Genomic DNA, 25830 nt, shown 5'->3' with positions numbered 1-25830 from the left:
GGGGGCAGGGGGGGTCACAACTGGCTGGGTCCTGCACTCGGTGGGGCCGAGACCCCCATGTGCTGTGCCAAACCGTCATGGCAGGAGAAACCACGGGCCCACGTGGCACCGAGTGGATGTCCCAGGTGAGACCCCAACCCCCCCAGTCCCCCCATGGGCAGAGCCCCCACAGCACCCAGTTTCTCCCCCGGCCATGGCCCCTCTGCCCACCTATGACACCCTGGAACAAGGTGGGGACCCTCCTGCCCCCCCCAGCCAGTGGTTTGGGCAGGGTTGGGGTGGCCAGGCCAGCGCTGAGCCCCCCGGCACTGGGTTGGCACCTCCCGGCGAGGGGCAGCCGGGGGCAGGGGGGCAGCCAGGGCCGCATCCCCTCCGCCAGCCGGGCTGGGTGGCAGGCGGGCACCGGCGATGGGCTGGCACCTTGCCCGGGCGGAGGATTAGCCGTGCCATGGATACAGACTCCCCGGGGGGCTACTGCGCTGCCGGCCTGGGGCTCTGGTGGCACGGCACAGCACGGCACACCACGGCACGGCACAGCACAGCATGGCACGGCACACCACGGCACGGCACAGCACGGCACGGCACGGCACATTATGGCGCAGCCTGGCATCGCACGACGTGGCACAGCGCAACGCGGCATCGCCGGCACGGCCGCCCCCCAGGGCTGAGCACTGCGGGGCTCCCCAGGGCACCCCCCGAACCCCCACCCGGGAGGCAGAGAGTTAAAGCGGGACCCGCCGCGCTATAAATTTTGCATCGTGCAGGGGGGAGCTGGGCGGGAGCCAGGGGCTGTCTCTAGGTAACAATAAACACCCGGGCAGGAGCAGCTGGTGCACCGACAATCTCTGCATCACAATGCCGGAATAACGCTAATAAACCCGCCCGCGCCCGCGCGCCCGGCCGTGGGGCGAGGGGCTGTGACTGGGGCGAGGGCGCAGCCGTGGCGAGGGCCTGGCCACAAGGCGAGGGGCTGGTCGTGGTGAAGGTTCAGCCGCGGCGAGGGGCTGGCCAGGGCGAGGGGCTGGCCATGGCAAGGGTCTGGCTGGGGCGAGGGTCTGACCGCGGGGCACAGCGTCCCACCGCCCCTCCAAGTGCAAAGGGACGTCGGCGCAGGCCCCCGGCAGCTCCCGGCGGAGCATCCCGGGATATCCGGAACAAAAGGGTCCGACACCTCCGGCCTGAGCCGCCGTGGCCGCGTGGCCGAGGGCCGGGCTCTGGTGACGCCGCGTTTCGCCGCCAAACGCCAAAGCCAGCGCGCGGTGGCCGCTCCCCACGTGTGATGTTGTCACCAGCTGTCCCCGTGGCCCCCACGCAGAGGTGACACCGCGGCCGGTGGCCTGAGCACCGGGGAGCCGGCCCAGCGCCGCTGCACAGACGGGCTGGGAACCCCCCGGGACCTTCCCACCCCCCCCCCTTCCCAGCCCCAACACGTGGCTGGTGGCTTCAAAGGGCCAGAGCTTGGCCACCACCACATTTCTCACCTCCCGCATGCCCGGAGCAGGGACCAGGTGCCTCGGGATGTGTCCCCCCCCCTCCTGCCTCCCTGCAACTTCTCCGGGCAGGCAGGAGGTGCGTGGGGGCCGTGGGGCTGGGGGGACCGGGGGGGTCTGGCTGCGGTGGCCGTCCCCACAGGCTGCGGTTCGCATTCCAGCGCAGGAGGCAGCTGTGCCGCCACCCCGGTGTGGCCCCCCCAGCGCCACTAAATATTAATGCCTGCCCTACATTGTGCCGCGGCACCTGCCACGGGTGAACCCCCCCCCTCACCCCCTCCCGGCTCCGCGCAGGGCTGGGCAGCTGCCCCCAGCCCCGCCATTCAGCCCGGCCCCCCCGGGGCTGGGCTAGAAGGTGGGGGACACACACACACACCTGAACCAGCTGTGCCCCCCCCAAACCTCCCCGGGGTGGGAGGAACAAAGCGAGGGTGGGGGCACGGTGGGGGGCAGCGGGCACCGAGACCCCCCATGGTGGGGGAGGTTGGGGCAGAGGGGCTGCTGCATGGGATGGAGGTGGGGGGGCTGCCCTGGGAGCCCCCCACACCCCCCCCCCGGCCCAGGGGTCCCAGTAAGACCAACCAGGCAGCAGATTGGGAGCGGGGTTTGCTGCGGCGAGAGGAGCAGGTCCGTGTGCCAGCACAACCCCCCCGGCACAACCCCCCCGGCACCGCTGCCAACTGCAGCTGAGGACGTGCCGCTCATCACACGTGTGCCAGGCAGCACCGAGGGGCCGGGGAGGGGGGGGGGTGGCCGCGGCCCCAGCGCCCGCCTTGAGCCGCAGCCAAAAGTCCGGAGCCGAAAAGTAGGGGGTGATTGATGGCAGCGTTTGGCGGGTAAGCGCACCCCGCGGCCCAATCCTCCCACCTTCCCCAATTCCTCCCCTGCCCCTATTCAGAGATCATGTTGTCTCATGTTGGTCCCAGAGGCACCATTAATTAAAAATACATCCAATTAAATGGCAGGTGAAAGCGTGCAGGCGCAGGCCCTCCCCCGGCCCCCCCCCCTTCCTCTCGCCTTGGCTCAGCTGCGCTGGCGGCGGCGGGGAGGGCGATGCGCCGGGTCGGGGTGCGGTGCCAGGCCCTGTCCCCGCTGCCACCGGAGTCCCCTGTCCCCATACGGGCGCCCCTGCGGTCCCTGGGGGGTGTGTGTGTTGGGGTCACCCTGCCTGTGCCCCCCTCCTGCAGGCTGGGCAGCACATGGGGCATGGCGGTGGCAGCGGGCACGATGACCAGGAGGGGAATGTCCCCAAAAATGAGACGGGGAGGGGCACGGGAGCGCTGGCACGGGGACGTGGGGACACAGGGGACAGGGGCTGGGGTAACGCCGGGTGGCCGCCAGCCTGGGAGGTGGCACCGGGGGGTACACGGCGGGGGGGGTTGGGGAACCCCCCAGGCTGCAGCGGCTTCGCTTTCCCGCTAATTGGAGATGTTAATCTCGGGCGCTTTTCCGCTCGGGGTGCTGGCAGGAGGCACCAGCTGTGCCGCGCCGCCCGCGCCGCCTTTTTAATCAAGCTGCCGGTGCAGCGGGGCGGGGGCGCGGGGGGCTCGCCGGGCCAGGTGGCCCTGTGGCACAGGGACCGCGTCACCCTGAGGAGCGGCGACAAGGCGGGACCCTTCCCAAAGAAACACACCCCCCCCCGCCGCCAAGTCCCCCTTGGGCCTGGCAAAACCCCACCTGGGAAAGGGCAATGGGGGGGGGGGGCACGGCCTGGTGATGCCACCTGAAACGTCCTCGTAGTTCCCAGCGCGAATCCCGGGGGATGGAAAGCGCCGGATCCCACCAGACGGGAAGCACCGGGGCTCAGGCACCCATCCATCGCCCCCTTCCCCCCTCCAAAAACCAACCCCAACACCCGCCTCCATCCTCCATCCCCGGCACATCGCGGCCTCCACCACCTCCACATATTTTTTGGTGGCTTTATCCCACCCCCCTTCCCCCAGCGCTGGTTCTTTTTCAATCCTTTTATTTCCCCCCCTCCCCAACCTCAAATGCCAAGGAAAGGTGTTAACGGATTTTTGGAAGGAAACGTCTAAATTGCAAGAAAAAAACCCTTCGTGCCGACAGCCGGAGCAGCTGGAAGGACAAATATAGCTGGGGAGGAGGATGGGGAACGCGGTGGGAGGCCGTGGCCGCGCCGAGAGCGACACCTGGTGACTGACGCACCCAGCACACGCGTGAACACGCGTGTGCACGCGGCCCCCAGGTGTGCGCACACGCGTGTTCACGCGTGTGCGCACACCTGGGGGGCCGCGTGCACACACGTGAGCGGGCGCGCGGGTGCCGACGCGTCCTCCCGTGTGCTCCGGCGCACAAAAATGAGCCCGTGGGTGGGGAAACTGAGGCACGGCTCGTCCAGAAAGCCGAGCGGGAACCCCCGCTCCGTGGTTTTCACCGCGTTTGCTCCTGGTGGCAGCGCCGCGGCGGCATCCTGTATCCCGTATCCTTCGCAGAAAGCCCGCTGCTCCTCCTCCTCCTCTTCGAGCCCTTTCCAGATCATTCTCCACCACCACGCCGTGCCACCGAGGTCGACGTCCGGGGTGCCGACACGCGCCGGCAGCCGCTGCCCACGGGCACACGCCACCACCACTGGGATGAGCGGGAGAGTTGCCCCCACGAGGACTTGGAGGGGGGGGGGGGGGATGAAGGAGCCAGGAGGGTTGTGCCGGATCCCACAGCGACGGCGGGACCGGGAGAGCCGCGGCTCCGCCGAGCGTAACCCAACGGGGAAGAAGCGAGCGGCGGAGATTTACAGCGCCGGCTCCGCGAGCACCGCGCAGCCCCCCGGCCATTTGGCACAGCAGCTGCTGCCGGGGAAGTTCAATGCGAAAAATAAATTAAATAGAATAAAACGCTCTGGTCACCTTTGGATGGGGTGGCGGCGGCGAGGGGGACGCTGCAGGAACCGGGGGGCCGTGGCGGGGACGGCCACGGCTGCCGAGGGGCTTTGTCTGCCCGTGGTGGAGCCCAGGCCGGCGGCGTGGCAGGGTTGGGGCCCTTCTGCCGTGGCGGGGCGATGCCCCGGAGCTGAGGGGGGACAGCCCGGCTGCCCCCCGCCCCGGGCAGCGACCGGGAGGGTGGATGAGGCGCCCGGTTGCCCGTGTGGCTTCCAGCTGCCCCGCTCGTAAATCAGGAGGGCGGCCGGGCCGGGTTGGGTGCTCGCAGGCTCGCTCCCGCGTCCAACGGCGGAGTAAAGCACCCGGTGCCGAGGCCGCCTCCGCCCCCCCCCGCCATCTGCACAGGGATATATTTTAAGAGGTGTCAGCGGTGGGGATGCTAAACCCGGCAAAAGGAGAGCAAGAAAGCCGGGGCTGGAGCGGGAGCTGAGGGAGCCACGGCCGCGGTGCGGGGACCCCCCATCTCATGGGGAGCCCTGGAGCGAGACCATAGCCCCCCACCAGCACCCCTGTCTCCCCCCTGCCCTCTCTGCTCGCCCAGCGCTGGCGCCGGGGGCTGCCCACCCGCCCCCAGCTCAGGCAGAGGCCCTGGGAGGAGCAGGGAAGGGTCTGTCCGAGCCTGGAGAGAGCAGAAAGTGGATCCTGGGGAGCCAAGGGAGCCCCTGGGGCAGGAGCAGCCCCCACCTGCTCCCTCCCTGCCTGGATCCTGCCTGTGCACCAAACCCTCCTCCAGCCCCCCCGGGAGCTGGGTCTGATGTGGGGAAACCCCCGTGGAAGGGAGATGGGCAGCTGGATGGAGGACACAGCCCCTGTGCCACGGCCGCAGCCCCCTCCCCGTGCCCTGTGGGCTCAGGGCAGGAGCAGGATCGGGCTCCCCGGGGCCCCCCTCCAGAGCCCAAGGGGGTGCCAGGAGCTGGGGGAAGGTTTGGGGCCAAACCTGAGCCGAGCTCCTTCTCCTTCTGACCCCCACGGCCCCGTCTCCTCTCCCGCCTTCGCTTCAGCTCCAAGTTTCCTCCTTCCTGCTCCCGCCGGAACCGAAGCAGCCCCCGCGCTCCCGCTCGGGCATCGCCCACCCAGGCGGACACCAACACCCCCGGCGGGCGGCCGGGTGCCACCCGAGGGGCTAACGAGGGACTCGCAATTAGCGGAGTCGGCTTTGGGTGCTCAGAGAGGCTGCAGCCTCGCAGGGCTGAGGGCTGGCAATGCCAAACCCCCGCTGCCCTCGTCGCTCCGGCACCGGGCCCGAGCTCGCTCACCGGCACCAAACTACGGCACCAGGACGAGGGAAAAAAAGGCTTTTAAAGGAAAAAACACAGTTACCGTGTAATTTGCAAAGGCTACAGCAAGTAATTCAGTGCAATGGAGCAAAAGGCAATACAGTAACAGGAAATATTTAATTTTCCAATCTCCACTTTCCATTTTTATAAACTGAAAAGAAAAAATTTAATATATTACAAAATATCTGTACAGAGACAAAGGTACAACCGAAAAAAGGCGCGCTCAGTCTCAAAACGAAACTCAGGAGAGGTACAGTAAGAGTCTTACCAGACGCTTCTCTGCTGGGTAACTGGCTACAGCGTGTTAGACATTGGCATTAAACCCAAAAACGATCCGTGTGGAGGAAGAAAGGAGGGGCGAATTGCCATCTAATGACTTGTCTGTAACCTGCACCACATTTTAAATCCTTTTAAACGCATACGTTCCCCCCCCCCCGCCCCCCAAGTAAATCCTTTTGTCTTCTTTGTACAGAGACCCTTGAAAAAAAAATTAAAAAAAAAGAAGGAAAAAAGAAGAGCTGTTGGGGGGCCGGGGAGGATGTGAGCAGCCCCGCAGCCCCCAGCTTTGCGACCAGGGGCTGTGTCCTGGCAGGGCTTGTCCCCCCGGGTGCCCGCGTGTTCCCTTCGCCCTTGCAGGGATCGAAAGCCTCTTGCTGGGACCAGTTAAGAAAAGCCACTGGAGATGGAGCAGCGGCCACCGCCAGCGCCGCGGCTCTGCCCAAACCTCGCCGGGGTGGTCAGAGGGCTCGGACCAGGGAACGGTGCAGACCACCTCCTGTGGGAGCCCAGAGGCACCTCCCGGCCCCCCGGGGATGGACGGCAGATGCCATCGGCCGCCCCAGAGCAAGGGACAGAAGCCTGGGCTGTCTGTCCTTGACAGTGGGACAGAGGGACAGGAGCCCCCCTGGCCGTCAGCGTTACCTCGAAGGGCCTCAGCACCTTTTCAGCCCGTTGCAAAACCAACCGGTGCTGGCGAAGCGGCCCCGGGGGGTGGGAGAGCTGCGGGCAGCACTGGCACCACCCGGGCAAAAGCTGGGCCAGGCCCCCCTAGAACTGCACCTACAAGTGGGAGCCCAGCGCCGGGGGGGGGGTGTCAGGGGTGCCGAGGAGCGGGCAGAGCCGAGGGGGTCGGGGGGGCGCCGGCGGCAGGAACGCTCGCTGGCGGCGGGCGCTGCTGGGGATTTGCCAACTTGGAAAGACAATAACTAGGCATCGGCTTCCTAAGAGGATTCAGTGCTGGAACACGACTTTTCCTTCCAAATTGGATGGGCTCAGGAAGAAAAGCCAGAACAACAACAACAAAAGCTCCACCACAGACCAAAGCTGGCAGCTGCACGGTGGAAAGAGAAAATCTAGAAATTAAAAAACCCCTCAGAGGTGACTGGTTTATTTAGTGCGCTCTGCGTCTTGCAGAACTTTTTTTTTTTTTTTTTTTTTCCCTGCGCATCAGGCATGAACTGGCAATTAAAAAAAAAAAAACCAAAAAAACCACCAACCAAACCCAAAACCCAACAAATTTATACTTGGAATTCTGATAAGGGTGTCGCTGCTCAGCGCTGACTCAACGCTCCGAGAGCCGCTGGTCGCTGCTGGCGCAGGGGCCTCGCGCGTTCCCAGCAGGGTCTGTATCTACAATCTGTGTTTCTTTTTTCTTTTCTCTCCTGTCCTTCCTCCCACGGCAAAGCTGCTGGGTGCAGCCGCGGGTCTGGCTGTGTAAGGCAGGTTTTCCCCAGTTAGAGAAGCACCACCTATTCAGGTGCATATTTTTTTTCTTTTTTTTTTTTTTTTTTTAAATTTATCTCTCTTTATAAAAAGAAATGAAATCAAATCCTGTTAGTAGCAAGAAGGTCTCTCGGCCCCCCGGACTCCCACCCATTTAACACTTCAGAACACTGCCATCTCTAAAATTAAAAGAACCACCGTATGTTTTCCATAGGAAAGGCCTACTCAGAAAAAAAGCTCATAAATATGTACCTTTGTTTTATTCATCTCTTTTGTTTAAGTCTCATTGAAATGGACAACATCGCAAGGTTCTGCGGGAGGAGAAAATTCATTGTAAATACTTCCTTGACAACAACAAAAATATATATGCTTATAGAAATGATACATTAACGCCTGGTAAGCCTCGAAGTACTGAGATGCTGCTTGGGGACCCCAACCGACCCCCGTCAGGACACGCAACACCAGCCCAGAAGGATGCTGGGTACAAAAGACACTCCTACGTGGTGGTGATTCCCCACCAGAAGTTGTTTTTTTTTTTTTTTTTCCTTTTTTCTTTAATTTTTAAAGTGTTTTGGAAGTTATGAACGACAAAGAAATACATATTTTTAAGTGAGGTGTTCTCTTCGGCTCTTTAAAAAAAAAAAAAAAAAAGAAAAAAACCCCCCTGATTCCTACTGCAAAGTTATGGCAGGAGAGATACAAAACCCAAAGAGACCCTTCAGAAAAGCCAATTTGCTCAGGCTACTGTCAGGGATGTGGCCTGGACCCGGAGCCGCCCGGGGGGGGTCCAGGAGGGGGGGGCTGAGCCGGGAGGGGTGGCCGGACGCTTCACGGCACGGAAACCCCGTCGGATAAACCGAGTACGAGCCAGTGCCCCAACCCAGGTCTCTGCAGCCAGGATAATTGATCCAGGTGCTGTTGCAAATTTTTTAATTTTTTAAACATTTTTTAAAGGGGAGTGGGGAAAAAAAAAAACCAAACAAACAACAAAACAATGAAAAAATTGCTTTGGGAACCAGACTCTCCCCCAGCCCTACCTGAACATCGCCCTGCACTTCCCCCACTGGGAAGCACCGGTGCCCAGCTTGTGAAACTTTTTTTTTTTTTTTTAAATTTCCTTCTTCCCACATGGTTGGGTTTGTTTCATTCCTATTTTTAAACAACTCTCCCCCCCCCCCCCCCCCCTCTGCTGGCTCAGGGCAGAAAGCTCACCTCCGTTTGAGATGGGGTGTTTTTTTGTAATTTTTTTTTTTTTTCTTTTCTTTTTTTTTGTGTCACTAACCAAGCGCGAGAGGTTTTGGCCAGCGAGACACCCAAGCGGGGACCCTACGGTCAGTCACAGGGCGCCCGCCGGCAGCCTAGCAAGGAATACAACGGGGAGCTGTGCAGCAGCTGAAATGCGAACGAGACCTTGCTCTGGCGAGGAGAAAAAAAAAAAAAAAAAAAAAAAAAAGTCATGTCGCTAAAGGTGGAGAGGCGAGGGAGGGGAGGACCGGCGCGAAAGGCGCATCGCATCGCTCAGTAAGGAACCCCTCTCCCCCGACCGCCCCGCGGAGGCACTCTGCCAGGCCCACGGTACGCCTTCCCGTATGAAGAAGTCGCCTGGGTTGGGGCACCCCAGTTGGGACCTGTTCCTGCCCCACTGGAACCGGCCGTCCCCGGTCCCAGCTCGCCGTAATTTTGAATTTTGGCCTCTGGATGTACCAGCGTGTTGTTGCTCCCCTCGACTTTCGTAAAAGATTGCCCGACCGAGTGTATGGCGACGGGGACTCTGGCGAAGCGGAGGTCCTGGTCCCCTGGAAACTGGACAGATCCTGTGCCCTGGTAATTGCTCGTCTCCCCAAGGTGGCTCACGGAGCCCAAGAAGGTCCTGCTTTTCCCCAGAGGCTGGGCAGAAGGTTCTAGTAGCGTCTGGCCCGAATTCAGCTCCTCGGCACCAAATCCCCCCTCTGAGCCCTCGGTGCTGTAAGTCCTGGAGGGGTGGGACCTGCCGTAGTCCGCGGCTCTCGAGGCTTGGTGTTCGTGCGTCGCGTGGCCGAGCGACTCCGTCTCTTGCTGGGAAAAGAGCTGCAGCAGCGCGGCCGTCACGGCCGGGTTCAACTCTTGGGCTGCGCTGGCGAGATCGCCCTCGGAGAGCGGCGGCGGCGGTCCGGGGGGCTCGGGGGGTCTCTTCTCTGGTGGGAGAATGCGAGGAGGACATGCTGTGGAAGGGTTACTTCTTTTAAACACCATCTTAAAACATCATGCGAACAGATATAAATACATTTACATGAAAAAAAAATTAAAAAAACCCCAAAAACCGAACAGCCTACCGAAACAGTCCACTCTCTAGGACTGCGCTGGGAAAGAGGCGGAGAGTTTTAAAAGCTGCCATTCATTGCAAGATCAATGCACATGTTCATTAACGTTCTCCCCGTCCTCGCCCCGTCCCCCACGCTCCCAACTAGTTGGCAACAGCTGTCCTAACACATGGGCATCCGTGGAGGGAATTCCTGCTCTCGGATCAAAGGCTAACGCCGAGCAGGAGCCAGATGTGGAGCCACACGACAGCACACGCTCCCCGAAAGCGGGGTCTCCCGCGGCGCAGGGCCGCCGCCGCGCCTCGCTGCTCCGGTACCGGCCTCGGCGGCAGCGTGTGCCCCGACGGCTTAGAAAAAACACAAAAGCAAAACCCAACCCCGAACCCACACGGGCCGGTTCCTGACTGCACCCAGGATGGACTGAAGGGAGTGGGTGCACCCTCTCGTGTCACCCCACTTTGCTCCTTACCAGAGCCGGCCCTGCTTTTTGATTGGTTTTTTTTTGTTTTTTTTTTTTTTTAACAAATGACATTTCCAGCCCACGGTCCAAAACAATCTCAACCCCCAAATATTTGTGTCCTAGAGCACGAGAAAATCCTTTTGCCCGCCCCGTCCCCTTCTCCCCCAGCCCCCCCCCCACAAATGAGACCTGAAGTGACAAGGATTTTGGTTTCCAAAGGACCCCTCCTAGCAGGAACAAAAGCACCCTTCGCACACCCCCACCTTCGCCACGCTCTTACTACTTTGTGTTACTGCTTTGGAGCCAGCAGGAAGAACAAAGCAGCCTGGTGAGGCGGTGGGGAAGGCGAGCAGAGCTCCGGCCCTCCCCCTGCTAAGGCACCAGAAGTGACACCGCGGAGGGGGGGGCCGCGGCTTCCCGCAGGACCCGATCTGCTCCCGGTGCCTCACGCGCCGGCTCCGCTCCCCAAACCAGTCCTGACTCCTGCAGAGCAACACAACTCAACTGACTCGGTCTCGTTCATCGACAAAAGGAGCGGCTACACGGTGATTAAAGTTATTACTGGCGATGACGTAAGAGGCCACGGACACCTTGTTTGAATCAGATCCTCAAATCATTTGCAAAACTGGTTATTAAAAAGGTCAAACTTTATTGTGAAAACCAGTAGTCTTCCAGGACCACCCCTCCACCCGTATCAGTCAGTCCACTTTAAAACTAGATTGTATTTAAATCCAGAAAACAATCTTCAGGTAATTTTAAAGCCAAGCTGATTTGGGGACAGCATATCATTTAAAATAATTATAAACAGAGAACAACGTTATTTAATTGAATCTGCTCTACAATAACCTAGTTATCTTCCAGTACTAGGGCAAAAAAAAAAAAAAAAAAAAGGAAAAAAAAGCATGATCACAACTGGCTTGTGGTGGGCGGGTGTGTTGAAGGCACGAGAACACAGCACGTTCAGCTACATTGCAGAGGAGTTGTGTATCGGGCCAAAAGAGGCTCCCTGGAGAGTCTGAGACATACTCAGGAGGCGCTTCTAGAATTGGGTGAGGTCGTCACAGGATGTTGCTAATAATTCAAAAAATCAACAGAAACAAAAGACATGGAGACATTTACACTCACCTTCGGAAAGGAAATCCACGAGTTCACTGATACAATCAGGTCTTTTAAACATGCCTCTTACTTGCTCTACAAGAACCAGCCCTTTGGCTCAACTTCAGAAGTCGCTGAGTTTCAGGACTCGTGAAAGTCAACTCTGTGTGTAACGGGGCACACCGGAGCTGGACGCACGAGTTCCTTACACACACAACTGCCACTGTCCCTCCCAGCACTCTCCAGTATTTCAGTTCTCATGTTCTTTAAAATCATCTCCACACTTTTTTTTTTTTTTTTTTTTGAGAGGGCAGGAAGGGAATGGTGAGAGTTGGGACAAGCAATAAGATGGGAAAATCCACAGAGATTCAACATCCTGTGCAAAAAAAACTACCTGAACGTGTAAACTGATGACTGGGCGTATTAGAGGTAGGGCTGACCCTCCAAGCTTCCCTTTCATTTTTGGGCATAAACCAAAACCTTTAATCTTCACTGACCCATTCACAGTGGAGCACTAACAGATTTCATATGCTTTGGAGATGCGAAGCCAAGGAAGCATTTTTGTGTTTGGGCTTTTTACAGTTGTTCAAACCTCCCGAGCAGTCCAGCACTTACCACAGGGAGCGGGTCAGTGTCTTTCTCAGTCTTGAAATCTGAGGCTTGACCCTGTTCTAGCACCCAGCACCTTTCCTCCTCCCATCCACACCCTCTGTCACAGCACTCGAATGTCTCGAGGCCGCAGTTAAACTCGAGGCACTCGTCTGGGATACTTTAATTGTTCAAACAAGTGCACAGCATCCAAGATGCACAAGCAACGCTCGTGATTAATTACCTGTACTTTCCTCCGGGTGCATTGTAGGGGTTTTCCTCGGCCCCCGTTGCTCGCTGCTCTTCTCCCCGTTGCTCTCCTCCAGGCTGATAACAGGCTCCTGGCTCTTCATCAGCTGACTCAGCAGAACGGCCAGCACGTTCTGCATATCTCCCTGAGCACTGGCTGCTTCTGGAGTCGCCTGCTCCTCCGGTAGCTGGGCCTCCGCGGGCGGCTCCTCCACAGCTTCCTCTGCTGCCGCCGCCGCTGCCGCCGCCTGAGACTCGTGCTGCTGAGTGGTGGCTTCTGTCAGAGCGTTGATGGACTGGTTGAGAGCCTCCAGCTGCTGCTGCATCTCTGGGTTAGAGTGTACGTTCAACAGCTGGGCCATCTGGGGGACACTCAGATCAGTCTGGCTCTGCAGCAAGTTCAGTAAAACAGCCAGTTCGCTCTGATTCAGCTGCTGGGTGATTTCTCCAAGGCCTGCAGGAAACACGAGCAGCATCACAGGAAGGTGAAGCGAAGCTGGGCCACGTGGCTTTGTAATCACCACACAGCACATACCAATAAACACCTCTTCTCCGTGTCCCCCGGGCCGGGGGAAGGCACTGAGGCTCTGGGAGGAGGATTCCTGGATAGTTTGCTCAGCTTTCCACCAGCAGTTTGCCCCCCTCAAAGCTGCGATCAGCTCTGAGCAGCGCTGCAGCAGCACCCCGTGGTACTGCGCACACACTGCACTCGCCCAAGGCTACAGCGGGGAACTGCTCCATTAGCCACCCAGGGAAATTCCTCGCCACCCCCCTCAAATCTACCAACATCTTGTTAAAACCAGCCCAGCTGAGCCAAACCTCGGTTAGCTACGCGAGGGCACCCCAAGAATCAGACCGGTGGATGTCACCGGTTACGGCAGCGAGTCTGAGGACGCGCGATGCCGAGCAGGAGCCCTTAGCCCCCTTTGGTGGCCATTGGGGGTGGCCATGGGGGCAGCACATCTCCCCGGGTCCCCGCGGAGCTAAAGCACTCCCTCCTGCCCTGGGAAGTGGGTTTCCAGGGATAAGCTGCTGTTTGGGAGGGAGGAAGGGTGTGTTCCGCTGATGCAGCAAAAGAAATTAGGTCAAGCAGAAAGCAATTCCTTGCTGAGAGCTGGCCTGGGATCAGAGGACTCTGTCCTGACCCGCAAGTATCCAGGTTAGTCTAAAATCCAACCCTTGAGTGGCATCACCTCCCCTGGCACCACGCTGGGGCAGAGCCTCCTGAGTGACAAGTGACAAAGCTGTCCCTTCACAATGACTCCAAGTCAAACTTTTGGGGAAGAAGGGTGCAAAGGTTTGGTTTTAGAAGCTTAGAATTAAGCTTCTCTTGCTGGTAGGCAACTAAGAACGTGACACTCACTTTTCTCAGCTGTTTGTTAATCCAACCACCACCTTTGGTCCATCTGCCATGTTTCATTGAACACATGGATTGTGCATTCCCTGGAGCAAGAACTGTCTTCCCTGTTACTTGTCAGTACAACATCTGACACAAAGGAAGCTTTAGCCCATATCTGGGTTTTTATAAGGCTTCTACAGAACAATCAGCATGGTCTGGGCAGTTCTGTGTATCTCTGCATTCCCAGGAACCAAAACATCTCCCCTCCAACTATTTTCTAGACACAGAAGGTTGGTCACAGGTTTGGAAACCGTGCACAAGTCTTGATCCTGCAAGACTTTATGACTAAGTGATCTTTTCCGCAACAAGCAAAGTGCAATAATGCACACTTTTGCCCACCAGCCTGTTACATCCCATGCCTAATCTTTGTATAATTTGATCAATAAGATCAAAACTTCAGCTCATCTGCACACCCTTTACATGGCTGCACCTTCCAGCCTATTATCTGTTATAGTTTGCTGGCTTAAGTGACTAACGACTCCTTCCATTATCCTGGGGGAAAGCATGCTTCTGAACCAGTAGTGTAACTCATAGAACAAATTCACAGTCAGCTCATCAGTGAGTGACTTTTGAAGGCTAGCCAGAACGCTCTGCAGCCAATAGTTTTCACAGCAGAGGGAAAAAAAGGAAAAAAAAAAAAAAAAAGTCAGGATAGGAAGATTCTGGAATGTCCTTTCTGTAGAAATAGAGGTGAAAGAACCAGACTGGCTTGAAAATAGACATGAGCCTCCCACACCCCGAGCAGAGAGGGCAGGGAGGTACCACGTCAGGAGGAGCCTTTCACAGACCCGACGGGGCACTGACCTACTGCATCTCCAGCACCAGGCTCTGGTTTGAGCTGGGCAGGCTGTGGGTGCACAGGACTGCTGTTGTTTTTGACAGGGTCTGTGCTTGTAACAGAGGTAGTTTCTTTCCGAGAAACTTTTGATAACGGTGGCTCCTCCACTGCAATCCCGCTTTGCCGCTGCCGTCGGCGTTTCTTGCTCCACAGCTCGTGGCAATCCTGCCAGTGGGGAAGGCTGGAAGAGAACAACACTTCGCTGTCAGGAAACATGGCAAGAAAACCAATTTAATCCTCAAAGACCACAGAAAGTTATTAGTGCCGTAAAAGCAGCACAGATGTTCCCCTGACTGCAACCATACTATTAAACCAAGAAGGGGTGAGTCCTAGAACCAGGAAAGGCAGCATAATTGCATGCAAATTATTTAATTTGCACTGGGATCTCAGCTCTGAATGGACTGGGTTAGCTACAATGCACACAAGCCCCGGTGAGCCAAGTCTGCCAAGCTTTGAGAGGCCGGTGGCTTTAAGAAAGCAGCTGCCTTTAGGAACTCTGAAGGAAAGAGGACTCAAAAGCTACTGCCACGCCTGCACGCAAAGCGGCTAGAGCGGAGCTTTATAATCGGTCTGACTGGAGTGGGAGAAAAGAGCTGCGGTGTGGTACTGCTCAACAGCCACTCTTCTAGTCAATTAACAAGCAGCATAGATGAGGCCTGGCCAGTCCTCCAGGGCACAGAGGACAGGAATATGCTACATGCTACTCTTGCATGTCTTCCAAGAGTTTCAGAGCACCTTACAAGCATTAAACTGAGCTTTATAAAACCAGCCTGTTATCAGGCAGAAAACCAACAGCACAGGACGAGCTACTTGCTCAGTCATATGACAAAATGCAAGGGCAGAGTCGAGAAAAGAAATCGTAACTTAATTCTGACTGAGAAAAACCCAAGGCCAAGGCAGTGGCTCCTTCCCAAAGCTCACGAGCAGAGAGCCCACTGCGGTGGAGGATGCCAGCTGGGACTTACTCCGGAGGTGCCATTTTGCTGAGGTCAACATCCTTAAGGAAGTCACTCTGCAAGGCCTGTTCTGCTGTGCAGCGCTTGCCCGGGTCTAGCGTCAGCATGTGGTCCAGCAGGTCGAGAGCAGACGAAGGAATGCTGCGCAGAGAATTGGAATAAGGCTGGGTTAAGGGGTTGTTCTGACCAGGGCAGAACCTGCTTTCAGAGAGACCTCTCAGCCCTAAGAGAAATCCCTGCAGTCCAGATTTATTACCACGGGACGCAGCAGCTCGAAGACATCACCAGAACAGACACCAGATACGCGATATTTTCAGTCTAATTTTTGCTATTTATGAAGAGCAACTCTGCCACAAATCCCAGAGGATTTTTGCACAGTTATACTCTTCCCCCCAGAGAGCACATCTCTGGAGTCAGACGGCCTCAGCGCCGTGAGAATGCCACCCTGCTTCCCGGGGGTGCTTCCCGGGGCAGACCCTAGCTGGAAGCGCCACAAGCTGCCGAGGCAGGACACCCCTCCAGCAGACACCTGCGGCAGAGCGGATATTTAGAAAGGGGAGAACAACCCCAATTCCAGCCTTCCCAGATGGGAGAAGCTCTCCTGGAGAGGGCTGCCCGAGGGCAGAAGGCAAGGAGGGAAAGCACTGCTTTATCCTGCCAGGTAGACTAGAGCCAAAGGAGAGCAGATGAGTCGTACAACGTAACAGAAGGCCATTACCCCCACGCAGCCACTTATCCTCTCTTCTACCGAAACTCACAAGGAGAACTCCTCACGCAGGCGCCTTCGGTATTGCTTCTTCGGTTTCATAGTGTTGAAGTAGGGCAGCTTGATGACATCTGGCCACACCGCTGGACAGGGGCTCCCGCAGAGCCGGCTGAGAACCAGAGAAGCAGAGGACGATCAGCTGGTGGAGTGCAGCTCGGGGGAGGACAGTCACCAACCCGAAGGAAAAAGTCTCCTTTCTAAGCAATTTACTGTACCAAGAACCAGGGTCTGGGCACACTTCAATAAAGATTAGATAACCCTCAGGTTAAAAATGAGGTATCGGGAAGAGGAAAAATGCTTGAGTTTATAAACCATCCAACACAATGCATTTTCAGCGTGAGCTGTAATTTAGGTTCATGATTTTTGCACTTAACTAACAGCAGCAAAGTTTACTGAGGGTGCATACATTAGCAGCCACACACTCGATGGTAGGCATGGACACCTAAATGCCTAACTATTCCCATCTGCAGTTACAGTCATTTGCTGGTCCCATTTTGCAGGCAGATTAGAGAAAGAGGCCTCTTATAACACAGAGACTGTGTGCACGAGCAGTTCCTGCAGTACCTCTTCTCATAGGCATGCATGTGCAATGCTTTACCTGATTAATTCAAGCTGAGCCAGTTCCAGATTGGCTTGGAAAATAGGCTTCTTTGTAAACAGTTCCCCGAGGATACAGCTGGAAAGAGGAAAAGCAAGAGGTCATGACAGCAAACCCTTGGGATGATCGTTTGAACACTGCAGCGTTTCTGTTCAGAAGCAGGTTTGCCTGAGGAGAGTTATTTGCATCAGGGCTTGTAGTTGAGAACTGACAAACTAACCTATGTGTACAGAGTCACCACTTCTACGCAGCTGGGAAATAACACTCACTAGTAGGCTGGTTAACATGTCACAGGCTTCACGCTTTAACTCTTTGCTGGGAAAGGAGGATGTGTCAATAGTAGGACAAGAAAAACAGCCAGGCTTCTCATTTTTCCTCCAGATTCAGCCCATTTATCTTTTCAGCGTTACTGAGGGATATCTGCTGGCCCAAAGCATCCTCAGCTGCCAGTAGCTTATTGTTTGTCATTGTCCGCACAACGTTCGTACGCGCACACGACATTTGTACAGCTGGAAGGGAAAGAAGAGGAGGGAGGGGACAACCCTGACTCATTCAGGCTTTAACATCTACCCTTAAGCCTCCGACAGGAATGACAATTGGTGTCAAATATAGCTGTGGGCTGACACGGGCACCTGTCTGCTGGAACTGGGCTCATCTGGCACAGGACACCCAACAGCAACCAGACCGCAGAGCCCAAGTTTCCAGAAGTAATTATCAGGGCCTGACTTTGACCAACCTTTGTTGTTTGTGTACTAAGCTCTGCTGAAAGTTTACCTGGGAATCTCACAACAGGAAGCACACATTCTGGGACTTCCAGGCCCACTTCTAAATGCTGAATCCTCGAGAGTCTGATTCTGAATCATTTGGAAAAGTTTCCGTCTTTGTGGCTGAACTGCCCAGATTCCTCCCGCTCACGGGGCTCCCTACACTACTAGAAACCTGAAATCTCTACCTTAAAATGTTTCCTAGATTTGGCTGAAAAAATTAGGCGACGGAGCAATTTGAAGAGGTTACAGAAAACCTCTCTACGAGGTCATTAGAACCATACCCTGAAGCTATGACCAGCACAGAGTAAACTTGTCACCCCTTCTGATCTTCGTGGTCCATCATTACCAAAGGTTGGTTGCTCTGGTTTTTAGATAGCGAGGACAGAGACCTTTCACGCTCTCACACGTCGATACCAAGAAAAGTCTCATTCTAGGAGTTTTTGCTAAATGGTATAGCTTTAGTTTGGTGACACACACCTATTTCCTCAAAGCACAGAATTTTGGAAGTAGTCCTACACTATCACAACACACTTTGCGTAGCTGGAACAGATCCAGTGTCAGGAACTAGCACAAAGCAAAGGCCACCTTCCAGCAGAACTATTCGATTCGTGTGCTGATGTTCACAGCCCAAACAGGACAAGAGATACAAACCAGGCACTTACCCACAGCTCCACACATCTATGGCTGGTGTGTAACGCTCCTCACCTAGCAGCAATTCTGGAGGTCGATACCACAATGTAATGACTTTATTTGTGTATGGACGGCTGGAACGGAAGATACAAATGTAAACTGATGACAAGAGCCACAAACCCCTTACAAACTGTAATTTGTGCTTCCAAACTGCAGAGTTAGGAATGTCAGTAGAAGCAGGGGGCTTTCAGGTGCCCCGACTTCCACAGCACCTGCCCGAGCTCAATAAAGCTGATGAGATATGACAGATTTTACATGTCTGCCTGTGGGCACAAGACAGTAAAAGCTGCAGGTACCCAGGACTGAAAAATCCTGACCTGCAACAGGCAGCAGCAGGCTGCCATGACTGAATAGTGACTGATCGCAGAGCAAAACGTGGCTCGTGGCAAGCAGAGAAGATGCTTTGTTTCCTTATCAGCTGGTTTGCCTAATGAAGAGCTATTAATACCAGCCAGGAATATCTTTTTCCAACGGTTGGAGCTGCATTATACCACTTACACTGGAAACCATTTCTCAGGCAATACCAGGACTTCCACTTGAAGGGACTACATGGATATTAAGAAGAAAGGAGCTCATCCCACCTAGGTAAACCATTTCCCCCTTCCTCCACCCCTCCACCCCGCCGTGCCTCACCTCTCCTCTGAGCTGTAGAGTCGGGCGAGTCCAAAATCTGCAAGTTTGATTTGCCCACTGAAAGACAAAAACCAAGTCACTGGTTTGAATCACCACTGGGCTCCCAGGCTGCAAGCAGTAAAAGGTAAGGAAATCCCCTCCCATGTAGTAGAAAGGCCTAACAAAGCAATGTTTGCAGTAACTACTTTTGAATATGTCTGACTTAATTTTCCAGATCCTATTTAATGCTTCAAAGAAACGAAAAGAAAAAAAAGCAATAATTCAGTCTCATCTTTATCACAAACCCTCCCCAAAAGGCCCATGTCCCAGAGAAATTCTTTAGATGCATATCCAGACATGTGGATGCAATTATGCACAGTATTATTCTCAGCAGCTCTAAGTTTTGTTATGGATATCCAGATAAAGAGTTGAGAATTAACAGCGAATGAATAATTCTTACATATTCTGTGATAAACTACGTTACTGCCAAACACTGCTATCTAAAGAAGAGAGAGCATTCACGGAGAACTGCTGCTTCCTACCTTAACCCTCAATGGTTTCTCTGCTACAAGCACTTCCAATAAACAGTATTTTTGCCAAAATACCATGGAGACCAAGCGTACACAGAGACCCATTTACTTCAAGTCAACATGGAAGAAAATGAACTGTGAGGAGCTGCAAAGCGGTGCTACCCCCAGCAGTTCAGCAGGAGGCTGCGAGGGCTCTGCGGCAGGAGCCGTGTCCTCAGCCGGCAGCAGCACCCAGGAAAGCCACTGCTTAATTACAGCTTAATTACAGCCCTGGTGGAAACACGCAGGGTTGTGTTCCTGCAGTGGATCAACCCTACTGCTCCCAAGCACAGGCAGGGTGAAGAGCATGACGTGCTCTCAGCTGAGCCCAGGCAGAGCACAGGGAAGAGCTGGGACAGAAGCGTATCTACTCCCAGGTTACCTGTTGTTCAATAAGATGTTGGAGCACTTAATATCTCTATGAAGGAAGTTCTTTTTGTGACAATAATCCAGACCCTCCATTAACTGTTTCATGAAAGACTTGATATGGTCCTCTGAGAAATGTACCAAGCCAGATTCTAGCAGCCCCATTAGGTCATGGTCCATGTACTCAAACACAAGGTAAAAGGCACCTGGTATAACAAAGAGAGAAAGGATTTAAGACAAGAGAGGAGAGACAAAGGAAAAGGAGGAATGAAAGTAGATTAAATTGTTGAAATATTCTTTTTTGTGCACTGTTGAGCATGTTCTGTGGACAGTTTTCTTTAATGCAGTCTTGTGATATTTAGGGCTTACTGGGCATCCTAGATTATTTTTTTTTCCCCCTCAAGGGGAGAAAAAACCCAAACCAACTAAGTAGCCCCTCTAATGCATCAAGCTGATATCTGAAATCAAAATACGCCCCCAAAATAAATTCCTCTGAAATTCTGGTCACGTTTACTGATCTGTTTTTTCTTTCAAGCTACTTTGCTGAAGGGATACTGCTATGCGTGGCTTCCGCTGACGTTTGTGTTGCTCCCGTCTCTCTCATGGAAGAGAAGGCCCCAAACAAAAGGTAGTGGGATGCAAGAACACCCTTTTTCCACAGTGACAGAGGACAGAAAACTTTTCACTTACTGTTAGTAAGTTTGTGGCCACTAATCAGTGTTAAAAGTAACCCTGTAAATGCTTGGGGTTTGTTTTTTTTTTTTTTTTAATTTTAAGACAGCTCTTTTGTGACTCTACAGGAATGCAATGCATCCTTTGAAGTCCATGTCTACCTCTGCCCTGCAGTGCGACAAATCATTTTGACTGGAATCTATCCTTTGATGTAAGGCCAAATCCAGATGCCAAACTTGCTGGAACTATGTATGAAGGAGGAATGCAAAAAAGAAAATCTACTTGAGAATTTAGATTTTTTAGTTTTACACTAAGGATAAACAACTGGAGTTGCATCACCTCTTTGGCTAATCAAAACCACACCCTGCAGCAAATACTACCTTTGTCCTTCTTGAAATCCAGTGCATCTTGTTTGTCCGTGACAATTTCCTTCATGTTAACAACACTGCGGTGGATGAGCTGCCGAAGGATTTTGATCTCGCGGATGGCCGTGATGGGGAAGCCCTCCTTTTCATTGTCCAGTCGCACCTTCTTGAGAGCCACCAGTTCACCTGCCAAAGGACCCAGTGTCACGGCCCCTGCACACACCACTGCTAACAGGGGGAAGCTGGAAGCAGCTGTGAGCACAGTCGACATCCAGCAAGAAACAGCAGAGCCTGCTTTAGTTACCACCCTACTAATTTTTGTTAAATCGCTCTGTCAGAAGTTATCACACCAACAACTCAAGACAGGTGACACCAGAGGAAAGTCACATAGGTGAACATAAATTTACCCCGGAAACCACTCCAGGCCCTTTCACAAGCTCTGCTACAATAAACTCTGACAAAGGCACACTGAAAAAGCAGAGGTTCAGCCGGCATCAACAGCTGCTGTAGCTGTACCTACCGCAACCGTCAGACCCGACACCAAACCACACACACAGGGCACACGATTCCACAGGCAGAGAGGGCAGCTGGGCACTCAGTTCGGATTTCAAAGTTTCTGTTCTTTTGCCCCTTTTGAAAACACCTGATGTAAACACTTACACCAGGGCTGGAACCATTTCTAGTTCTACAGGTATTTGTCACTGACCAGCAACACCGCTACCGCTGGGCTGGGTTTTAAGCACACCTGCAGGAACAAGGCCTTAAAGAAGTGGAGTCAGTCTGAAGCCACTTACCTGTGTCCTTGTCCTTGGCTTTGTACACCTGCCCATACGTCCCTTCTCCAATAATCCCAATGATATCGAACTTGTCCACGCAACGCTTCCCCCAGTCGCTCTCCGTCTGCCTCCTTTCCCCATACCGAGGACAACAGATTCTGGAAGAGGGAAGAGGACCGTTAGACACCCGAGTGCTCCACCTCACCCGCCATCCCACAGCCAAACGCCCGTTCGACTGTTTTAAGCTGAACCCTAAAAACAGAAAGCAAAGGTCAGGCACCCCGTCTTTACACTCCTAGCGAGTGTTCAGCAGAGTTTAATGAATTATGCTCTCTAATCTCAACAACTCCAGATACAGGCACTGCTACACAGGACTACTGTCCTTCTATTTTATTCAGACACTAAAGCACGCCAGCCAGAACACTCTCACTATCGGATCTTTTCACTTTGGTTACGCATTTATCAGCTGCATACGGCTAACGAGCAATACATTGCCCCTCCTGGGGAAATAAGTAGTGCAAAGAGGGGGGAAGACAAGCGAAGTGGGTATGATGCCACCTCGTTTCCACAGACTTTGAGGCGGCAGAAGCATTCTGCTGGAGGGGGCATGCGGTTAGCTACACAGATTTCTACAACTATCTCATTGCATACTTCTAACAGAGTAGCTTGAAGGAGAAGCAAACCGGTATTTTTATCCAAAAAACACCAAAGAATTATGCTACAGTAGGACAAAAAACAGGGTTTGAAATCTTTGGCAGAAACACTGGACATTTGATTTTTGTTTAAAACAAAGTGCAGCTAGCGCTCTGTGTACTAACGCCAAGGCAGCTTGCTCCCTTGACAACTGCATAAATTTTGTTATCAGGGGGACTTGTAGATACCGTGCAACGTGAGCAACACTTCAACCGTGCATGAAGAAAAGGTGTATGTCTCCTGTTTGGAATAAGCAACCCCTAGAAGCACCACGAGCTCTATACAGGGACACTCACCAGGAGGTTTCTCTGGCCTGCAGGCTATAGGCTCAATCTAACGAGGAGAAGCTTTCGGGGCAGAGGTGGCTGGAGATGGAATATGACACACTCCAGCAATTTCTACCCCTGAAATGGTCAAAGGGACAACAGAATCTGTCACAGCTTCACTACCACACCTGAACCGTACGTAGGCTCCGTTTGGGTGCACAATTTACACAACCTCCTCTTCCCAAACTGCTGTACTGTTAGTTCTCAAATAGATGGGGCAAGTGGCCTTCAACTGTGAGTGGCCCACATACAAAACAACCCACAGGAAACAGGTAATACACCCTAAGAAAAAACAGAAATATGAACCTGCTTTCTCCACATTTCACTTCCCTCAGTAAAGACAGCACTCAGACGAGTCTGGGGACAACAGAATTTCGATACAACTGAACCAAGTCTGGCTAGAGATTTATAAGTAAGTGCATGTTAAGTGTCCTCCCTGTGCAATAAACGGTGGGGAGGCTGCTGAGAGCTGGCAAAGCAGCTGCCAGATTCAATTTCAAAAACGACTGCACGTTCAGCAGCGCCGTCTCCACACGGAGCGTGCAGTCAGCTCTTCTAGGAGAGCTGGGGGACACACCGAGACTTACAGCTTTGGAAACCTACACTGACGTCTGTGTGAAGAAACAGAAAACCTAACAACTCAAAAAAGCCGGAAAAAAGAAAGCCAGCCTTACTTTGGTCTCTTTTTGAACGGTTGCTGAGGTGGTGTGGCTGCCTTTGGTTCCGGGGAGTCAGGAGGAGACGGGTCCCCTCCAGGGAGCTCTGGAGGGAGCGGGAGGTCCGTGAGTAAGTGTCGTGGTCTCTGCTCTCTATCTTTCTTCACAGGTTTTGGAGGAAGAATCTCTTTTGGACTAAACTCCGAAAAGTTAATACAATACAAAAGTCAGACTTAACAGCCAATTAACAAACAAAAAAAGCCTACTGTAGGACAACAGCTCTCTATTTGAGAACGTAAAGTTTAGGAGCCCAAGTTTAAGTGCCAAAATTAGCATAGCCAAGTATAAAACAAAACAGCCTTAAATTTTACAAATGATAATACATCAGGAGAGAAAAGTGTTAGGTTTGAACCCCTGTCTTCAAATAAACACACAGCTCTCTGCAACTAGAACTTGCTCAATTTGCACAAATAAGCAGTTATTCTGAGTTTCCTGTAAGACAGTTCAGGTTATCAGCCAGCACCCACTTTCTGACCCTCACTTCCTCTATTTAGTCCATTTATTGTAATGAAATTAAATGCATGACTTGTTAAGGACCACTATAAATACGAACCCACAACTAAATCTCTCTACATAAGTAACTTTTAACTTCTTAGCAAGGACTGAAATGTAGCTCTAACTTGTGAAAATTGCTGAGAAACCAGAAGTCGACTTTTTTTTTTTTCCTTTTTAAAAAAAAAAATCAAATTTCCAATGGCATCAGACGCTTGGTTTAGACTGGCAAGAGTCTCATAAGCAGAACCTAACGTCTCTCTCATGTACGCAGCGGGGAGAATTCCTGGGTCTGAAGAGTCAGGAATTCTTCTCCACGCAAATCTCCACTTCACCAGGAAAAGAAAAAGATTAAGAGATACGAACAACCTTCCAAGGTTCATTTTTAGGGCAGGCAGCAGGAGGTTTGCTGTTTGTCAGCATCACTGAGTCTAACGCTTCACCACGGAGAACTCTGCATAAACGAAGTGATGGAAGTAGGTCGTTTTCCCAATTTTTTTATTAGACGCTGCCTAATCTGCAGGACAATCTCTTGTGAAATACAGTTAAGAAACAAGGAAGACAAAGGAGGATGCTATCCTGGCACAGAGCTCTGACATCTCTAAAAGCTGGGGGAGCAACGTTATCCCACTGCTAAGGAGTCACCAGGCAGCGCAGAACTAAGCGCGGGTCACGCCAGCCCAGAGCTGCGGGGGAAGCAGCACGGAGGGGCACTGCTACCAGCGGTCCCTCGCCTAGAAACACCACAACTGGCAGAGCTGCACGGCCTGAAGCTCACCCCATTAACTGCAAATTCTTAATGTGCACAAGGACACCCAGCCGGGTCACCTCACCGAGGAGAATCCATGTTAAACCTCAGAAGAGGTTCTTCAAAGCGGGGTCTAGACAGCCAGGGCCTACAGCCGCATGCGGGAGGCAAGAGGCTTTGTTCCAAGCGAGCAGATCAGCTAGGCTTTGCTTTCTTTACGGCTTTCGTACGTGTATTTGAAGCACTGATCTAACATCCAGTTCTTACAGATTGAACGTTCACAGTAACAAAAACAGCAGTTGTTTGACTTTGTGTTTAATCTACTTCTAATTGGCAATTAATTTGTTCCTGATAGTATTTAAATATCTAATATATATGCTAAGCTTGGGCCCTTTGACCCCGTCAGAAAGATTCAGCCTTTTTCCAGACACAAATCAAAAGCCAACTTATTTGCAAGACTTCTTGGGGAGGGCGAGGGTGTGTTTGTAGGTTTAACCCACGGGTGCCCAGCCTTCCACCAGGTCCCTTCTCTCCCACCTGCCAAACGGTTTCCATTTTCTCGCTGACACACTGTTATCTGTGCTTAGTTACATACAGCTTAGTTAATCGATTTGCATATCAGCACTAGCGCTACTAGATGGTCACTATAACTTTAATTACCCCCAGAACACTTGGACAATTTCACCAGGCGTTTCTTTCAAAGTGAGAAAGTCAAACAGACCCTTCAGAGTTGCCCAAGCAGAAAAATGACAAAGTGCGAACACCAGCTGCCTGACAAAGACTCCTAGAAGCTACCTCCCTTCCTCCCCTCCCCTTGAATAGCAGGAATGTGACCCGTCAGGTCTGCATTTTTAACTGTTAGTGCCGCAAACAGTCAACCAGATGTTCCCAGGAACCTATGCAAGCGATGCGACTGCCGAGCGCAACGCCAAACACGGCCAAAGTTTGTACCACTCGCTCCTCAACAGCTTTTCCTCTCCTCCTGCTAGGTGAAGCGACCCACGACACACCTTGACTGCTGCCAAGTCTAAAAGCGTTACGGACAGATGGTAAGTCTTGAGAGCTCGGCAAGCATCAAGAAAAGTTAAAGAGTCTCCCATCGAATGAGGCGGTTTTGTACTTGGTCACTTCAAAGCACGTTTCCAAATCCTACGCTCACCACGGTCCCAGAGCTGGAGCATTCTCCCAGTCTCAGCATAACGAAAACAAAAGTTGATCCAAGAAAAGTTTTGTTCGTAAATACAAAGGCAGCTGATTAAGAGTGAACTCCTGTACAGCCAGTGCCATATGCAACTGCCACTAGCCTCAGCAAAATGAAGCGGGATTTCCCGTCCTTTTATCGGGAAAAAGTCACCGTAAATCCATTTACTAAGCTTAGCAACCAGCTGTATTATCGCCCACAC

The 25830-nt window shown here is 53.3% G+C and overlaps 1 protein-coding gene across 4 annotated transcripts in view; it reads right to left on the bottom strand.

Moving 5' to 3' along the window:
- Positions 1–5762: 5762 nt before the first annotated feature.
- Positions 5763–25830, bottom strand: part of CDK12 (cyclin dependent kinase 12) — a 30044-nt gene continuing 9976 nt past the window's right edge. The window contains exons 3-14 of one of the 4 annotated variants that reach the window (XM_074849781.1): positions 23146–23322; positions 21471–21610; positions 20692–20862; positions 19656–19845; positions 18726–18782; positions 18065–18166; positions 16636–16713; positions 16030–16146; positions 15281–15412; positions 14282–14496; positions 12074–12532; positions 5763–9587 (exon numbers count right to left, since the gene is read on the bottom strand). In XM_074849781.1, the coding sequence (XP_074705882.1) occupies positions 8905–9587; positions 12074–12532; positions 14282–14496; positions 15281–15412; positions 16030–16146; positions 16636–16713; positions 18065–18166; positions 18726–18782; positions 19656–19845; positions 20692–20862; positions 21471–21610; positions 23146–23322 (2521 nt within the window). In that variant the 3' untranslated portion in view covers positions 5763–8904. Of the gene's footprint in view, positions 9588–10762; positions 11218–12073; positions 12533–14281; positions 14497–15280; positions 15413–16029; positions 16147–16635; positions 16714–18064; positions 18167–18725; positions 18783–19655; positions 19846–20691; positions 20863–21470; positions 21611–23145; positions 23323–25830 lie in introns of those variants that run through there. The other 3 variants (XM_074849782.1, XM_074849784.1, XM_074849783.1) reach the window with 3 other exon arrangements.

Source organism: Strix aluco, chromosome 24, assembly GCF_031877795.1.
Source record: "Strix aluco isolate bStrAlu1 chromosome 24, bStrAlu1.hap1, whole genome shotgun sequence".
Lineage (NCBI taxonomy): Eukaryota > Metazoa > Chordata > Aves > Strigiformes > Strigidae > Strix > Strix aluco.
The sequence above is the reverse complement of the archived record's forward strand: the minus strand, read 5'-3'. Positions and strand labels throughout refer to the sequence as shown.